The following is a 6,727-nucleotide window of genomic DNA, read 5'->3' as shown; positions in this document are numbered from 1 at the left end:
TTCACGCTGGCGAGTCGGTTCCGCTCTCATTGCGTTTGGGCCTTAAGGCCCATTCACAAATTTCATAACGCTGAAGGGGGTGGGTGGGTGTCCTCGTGCTGCTACGGCTCATACAAAATTTGTAAAATATTCATACAAAAAGCGTTACGAGGAGGTGGGTGGGTGCCGAAAATGGCCATTTTTAGCGTTATGAAATTTGTGAACAAACCCTTAAAGCAGTGGTCACCAAATTGCTGCCCTCGAGAAGGTTTTGTGCGGCCCGCGAATTTTGAATATTAATGTGGTGCGGCCCGCATGTTATAATTTTTATTCATGCTGATGTTTAATCCTTTACTCTTGCAACTTTGTTCTTGGAAAGTCAGTCATTGAAATCATGTAAAATGTTTCTGCGTTTATCCATCTTCATGGCATTAGGAGTAATATGAAATTGACAATCAAAGGTTCAAAGTCTCTGAAAAACCTGATTTTTTTTAGAATCTTAAAAGGAAGGCTAAGGGCCAGCAAAAAGTTTTCAAATCTTTAAAAATCTCTCTGCTGAACATATTTCAGTTTAAAAAATTGAACCAGGATCTTCGTCTTGCACAGGTGTCCGCAGGACGCTGATATTTTTACAAAGTTTTTTTTTTTTAATTTTGACTTCAAAAATGTCTCCTATTTCTGTAAAACTTCGATAATTATGTTATTTGAAATATTTGAATATGGATTGCTTTTTGAATGGTTGAGGAGCCCAAATGCAAAGAGATGTACCATATTGGACAATACATTTTCAACTTTTTCGACCTCCCATACAAAATGGTCAACTTTTGTGGGATTAATAGTCCAATATGAATCAAATTTACACAGCATTTCGAACATTACTTAAGTGTCAACACTTTCAAAATATCAAAAATCAAAAATAAAAAGATTAAAAATAATAACATTTGGATTGAAGTGAATTTCGCGAAAAAAATTCAAACTATTTATCTCAAAATATAAGAGACCTACACAAGTATCTTCAACATGATTGTTAATTTCATTTAAATGTTCAACTTTGCTGAAGATACTATCAACATATTCCAATTTTTTTGGTTTGTGTAAATTTTGATATTTGATGAAAGATTTACCGTTACTGCTTTTAACTCGTAAAAGAAAAGAAATTTTACAAATATATCAGTTATGTTAAAATTTAATATAAATCGATCCTTAAAAAAAAGATAACAACCTCTAAAGTAGACTATTTTGTATTATTAATCGAAAAGTTGAAAATACATTGTCCAATAATGTAAGTGACATGTTGATTGAATTTGAGTAAAGTGTACTAATAAAGCTCTGTTCCTAGCTTTTTAAAAGTATTTGAAGGTGACTTTTTTGGCATGAATTATTTTATATTAGCTACCATAATTTATTAAAAACTTGGCATTGTTTCTCTGTCCTGACCATATATCTTTGCTTCCAAACCCCTCTGCTTTGATCATAAAGTTCCCAGAAATGTGTTATTCATGTTCATAGAAATAGTGATTTTTTGCAATCCCATTGAAAGCTGTTAAAATTAATCCTTATGAATCTTGCGACCCCCGACATATATTGAAAACGTTGAGATGGCCCGTGTAATCGGTTAGGCTGAAGGCCTTAAAGATTCCGAAATGGAAACCTCAAGCTTCCAAAATGGAAACCTGGGTATTTTGAATCGAAATTCATGAGATTTCTAAATGGAATTTTTGGGATTACGATCACGATCGTTGGAGTTCGTTGGAATACGAATCCTCGGGCCCTTGGAGTTCCGAAATGAAAAACACATGAGACTCCGGAACATATGTATATATATATATATATATATATATATATATATATATATATATATATATATATATATATATATACATATGATATCCTTGAATTCTAAATGTATCGCCGAGTAGAATTGACTTGATCTATTACAAAATATCTTTCCACAAAACACTGCATTCCAGAATGGCGCCCAACCTGTCCGAGCTCGCCCAGCCGTGACGTTTGACAACAAACTTGCGGCGTGAATTATTCATTCCATCACTGGACGCTGCTCAAGTGGGCTGGTCTTCCATCCCACATATTTATTCTTCCAACACTCATAGAAAGTAAGTTTAATATTTGTAACATTTTAATATTTAAATTTCAATATGGTAATCTTTCGCAGATTTAGCACCAGAATCATCACATATCATATCTGTGATAAAGAGCAATCTTCACATAGCAGTAAGAGTCGTTCGTTTCATATGCGCAACAAAGCGCTTAAAATTCATCTCATGCGTAAGTAGCTAGCACTTAAACCAGCCGCCAGTGTCCACATTGACCTACATATCGATCGGAATGGAGAAGCGAAAGTCTGATAGAAAGAAGGTAATTAACACTTCTTTTATTTTGGAAGTTAGCGACTAGAAGAGAATACTTATTTTTTATTTTAAGCGAGATGAATCAATACCGGAACCGGAACCATCCGCTGCCAAGGTGGACGAAAAGGATCAAGTGAATCAAGTGGTTCAGCGAGTAGAGGAGTTGAACTGCTTCTTCGATCTGCGGACGAAGCGTGGCCAGATACTGTTCTTTACGGTGACCATACTGTCAGCCACCCTGACGCAATGTCTTCCAAAGGACGCACTGTCGAATATTTTTCCGTTGAAGGAGCCCCGTACCAATAATCAGTATGATCAAACAGTACAATGTAAACCAGAAGTGAAAATTGTGGAGAAAGTGGTGCCAGAGAAGGATGAAAGCCGGCCAAAGTATTGGATCTATGGTCGGAATCCCGGTGGCGATCACTTACTGCACGTGAAGAATGTCTTACAGAGATTTGGGGTTGACCAAGTCAGCAATGATACCGAGGATTGGGATCTGTTATGGGCTCATGACTATCCTTTCAGGAAGGTAAACTTGTATCGTTTGAAACCACATCAATTGGTGAATCACTTCCCCGGATCGGGGTATGTAACGAATAAGGTCGACCTGTCGACAACTGAGATGAAGTACATTCCGAAAGCATTTAAATTGCCGAGCGAGGAAGATAAGTTCAGAAAGTATGCTCAAGAAAATCCAAACAAGAGGTTCGTTCAGAAGAACAACCAACATCGACATATCCAAATAAAGAAAGTTGAGGAAATTGACTTCGACAGCAACGATACCTTCATCCAGGAGTTTATCGACGATCCACTCTTGGTAGCTGGCTACAAATTCGACATTGGAGTGTACACGGTCATCACCTCGATCGATCCGCTTCGAGTCTACATCTACAAAGGAGATATCCTGTTTCGCTACTGTCCTGTCGAGTACTATCCATTCGATCCGCAGAATCTGGACAAATACATAGTGGGCGATGATTATCTACCGACTTGGGAGGTCCCCGCATTGAAACCATTCTACACGAAGCAAGGCTTCGGCATGAAGGAATCATTTGATGCGTACATTCGAAACACTGGACGTGATCCATCGACCATCTGGGAGCAAGTCGAAGACGCCATCCGTCTAGCTATCCTCAAAAAAGAATCTCTAATTGCCGGCGTCCTGCCACGGTACGCCAGCAAACGTAACTTTTTCGAAATGATGCGCTTCGACCTGGTCGTGGACAACAATCTGCGCGTATTTCTCATGGAAGCCAACATGAGTCCGAATCTCTCGTCGGCGCACTTCAAGCCAAATCGACTGCTGTACGAACAAGTGATCTACAACTTCCTGCGAATGGTCGGAGTGGGATCGGATCTTCGGAGAGAATCTTTCCGGAAGCGCTCGACCGACACCGAAGCGATGGTGTCTTCTCTCAAAAACATCGTTGTGGATGCGAATCGCTGTGCGGAAGCGCCTTGCCTAGAGTCATGTGCCCCGGAGGAGTGTGCACTCTGCGTCAGTTGTCTCAACGGAGGAGATTTGAGGGAACTGCATGCCGCGTACAGGGAACACCTGAATCGAGGAGATATGAAGCGAATTTTTCCAGTGCCAAAAGCGGACCAGCGTATATTCGAGCCGCATTCGGAGGACCTGAGTACGAAGAACCGGTGGATGAGCCGCTGGTTCGATGCAAAATGCGAGATGGACCGATCGTACTGCTTTTAGAGACATTCCAGTTTAGGATCTTAAGACCATTCCCAGTTCAAACACGTACTTACATTAGGTTAAGATGTTTTAACTTACGCGTAAGGATTAGAATATTGTTGATTATTATTAGCAACGAACGAAAATAAACATATCATGGGAAAAGGTTGTTGGATTAGTTTTTTTCTCAGCTTGAAGCCTAATACCTAAAAAAAGGGGTCGAATCGAAATCGTATCAAAAATGACTCCAGAATCGAGTCAGAATCAATTGAATTCAAATCGAACTTGAAAATCGATTTGAATCGAAATATAATTTGCTTTCTTCAGATCGTTTCGACGATAGTCCACACATTCTTCTTAAGAGTGCTAGTCGGATCCTCGGGAGTGGTTTGGTGAACATATCAGCTGCCATAGTTTCAGTGAGGCAATATTTGAAATTCACAGTGCTTAACATTTGTAGACAGCTTTGGTTGTCTTCATAAATAGTTGTTGATGTGTTTCACAATCAATGAGCAAGCGGTGTAACCATAGAACTCCGCTTCAGCAGTCGAAAGGGTCTGTTTGCAACAAGCACACGATGTGGTTGCACCGTTGTATTGAAAAATGTAACTGCTGTTTGACTTCCTGTCTTCACGGCATTCCGCCCAATCAGCGTCAGCGTATCCAACAAGTTCTGCAGGTCTTTAGATGTTGCTCAATCGTAGTTTCAGATCGCTTGTCCCCTTCAAATATCGAACAACTCTCTTTATGCCAGTCGTGTGGTGATAGAGTAGCTGTCTTCCGGCTCAGGATCGATATTGAAGCTGAAAAATCCGGTCTGGAATTCACCGCCGAATATAAAAGTTTCCCTACTATCTTCTGATACAGGTGATTGTCTGGGAGAGCTGCTTCATCTTCATGATGTTTTTCGTATCCATGATCCAAAGGAATGTTTGATGATTTCGCGTCTTGACGTCGGGTAGATTAAACTACTTCAACAATGTACTTACGTTGACTGATAAAACAATCGCCAGTTTAATCTCGCTCTACGTCGATTCCTAGGTAACATCAAATATCTCTAAGGCTGGTTATTTCAAACTCCCCTTGTAATGTTTGTTCAAGGATGTCCAAGTTGGGTTGGTCTTCACTGGCTGCTATCAGGTTATCTACATAGATGAGCACGTAACTCCATTTTCCGTTGACGTACTTCCGATATAGTCATGGATCAGCATCACCTTGTTCGTAATCGATAGACACCAGCACCTCGTGCAGTTGATTCCAAAAGCGGGCGGCCAGTTTCAGACCATATAAACTTTTCTTCAAGCGATTAACCTTGTTTTCAGCACCGTTTACAGCAAACCTGGATGTTGTTTCATCAATTTCTCCTTCACAAGTTGCCCGTGAAGAATTGACATCTTGACGTCGAAATTGTTTGACCATAATTTTTCGTTTAGCAGCAACACTCATCAATGTCCGGAAAGTTCTTTGTCGAACGACAGGAGCAAATACTTCATAATAATCTGTGCCATAGCTGTCGAATTTCGTTTCGACAAACAGTCACTCAGACTGAAAAAAGGATTCTTCTGTATAGTTAACCTCCGAAGCAATCTGTAGTTTACAGCTCTTTATTACGGGAGACTAACATATTGTAGCCGCACGAAAAACAGGGTTCGTGGTCGGCCGTAATACATCCGGAATTCAATTGCCGCCACCGTGGATTAACGCGATTATTCCTTGTAAAGCGAGAAGCTTAAGCGCCACCTCGTTAGAGGACCTCCCGCTCACGTTAATTATTTGCCCGGTCTGAGACCCACCTAAGTTGGTCCATTGAAGAACCTTGGAAAAAGGTTCGAAGAATAATCCCGTCTATTCCACTTTCCTAGCGTCCGACTTACTAGATTCCGAATAAACCCAAAGCGAATATTACTTACTCGACCCTAGTTGCACATGCGAAGCGAAGCTTTCCACATTTAAAGTTTTATCATCATTGGAAGTCCCGACACCGTCCCAGAGATGGCGACACCGACCAGAAAGTTTACCATCATTCAACCACATTAGGCGGCGTCCATTTATTACGTAACGCTAAAATTGAAATTTTTTGACCCCCTCCCCCCCCCTCCGTAACGCTTTTTGTATGAAAAAAAATTAAATTTTTGTATGAGCCGTAACGCTTGAGCCTACTCCCCCCCTCCCCCTAGAGCGTTACGTAATTTGTGGATGCCGCCTTACTCAATGAAACTACGAACGCGCGCAAAAAGGAGATTGCTCAAGTGAACCGACAACCAGAGAACATTACACCACAGCTAGGGGTTTTCATTAGGGGTTTTGCATAACACAATTACTCTTATTTACAGCGCTACATTTATTCCTATCACTTCGGAACTATTATCTAGGCCTAATCCTTCCTATGCGTGCGTGCTCTTTTCCCTACTCAAATCTAATAGCATTTGATTTCCCCGAACGTTTTACATGTGCACATGATTTTCTATTCACTCTTTACTGCATTCTATCGGGTGTACCTACGCTGATTGCGTCAGCAGGCGGCGAGGTGGTCAGCGACGGCGGCCGCTATTGTTGGTCGGCGTGGCTTGAGCCTATTGTTCGACGGCTTGGGTTGACTCGATTGCCAAAATTTCAACCGCGTGGATGAAGGACGACGAAAGAGGGTCGAGCGTGGCTAATTCACCTACCAGGGCGAACGAAACTTTCG

At 41.0% G+C, this 6,727-nt stretch overlaps 1 protein-coding gene across 2 annotated transcripts; it reads left to right on the top strand.

The window, feature by feature from the left end:
- Positions 1 to 1,985: 1,985 nt before the first annotated feature.
- LOC5576115 (tubulin polyglutamylase TTLL6) lies at positions 1,986 to 4,217 on the top strand. Of its 2 annotated transcripts, XM_021838398.1 has the most exons (3): positions 1,986 to 2,093; positions 2,153 to 2,355; positions 2,422 to 4,216. In XM_021838398.1, exons 2-3 carry the CDS (start codon positions 2,326 to 2,328, stop codon positions 4,057 to 4,059), a joined length of 1,668 nt encoding a protein of 555 aa, XP_021694090.1. In that variant the 5' UTR covers positions 1,986 to 2,093; positions 2,153 to 2,325; the 3' UTR covers positions 4,060 to 4,216. The 2 variants fall into 2 exon arrangements, with proteins under 2 accessions (XP_021694090.1, XP_001662461.2); XM_001662411.2 differs by lacking the exon at positions 1,986 to 2,093 and having other exon boundaries at positions 2,295 to 2,355; positions 2,422 to 4,217.
- The last annotated feature ends 2,510 nt before the right edge of the window (positions 4,218 to 6,727 follow it).

The sequence above is a fragment of the Aedes aegypti genome, chromosome 1 (genome assembly GCF_002204515.2).
Source record: "Aedes aegypti strain LVP_AGWG chromosome 1, AaegL5.0 Primary Assembly, whole genome shotgun sequence".
In the NCBI taxonomy this organism is placed as follows: Eukaryota; Metazoa; Arthropoda; class Insecta; order Diptera; family Culicidae; genus Aedes; species Aedes aegypti.
This window is presented reverse-complemented; position numbering and strand designations above follow the sequence as displayed.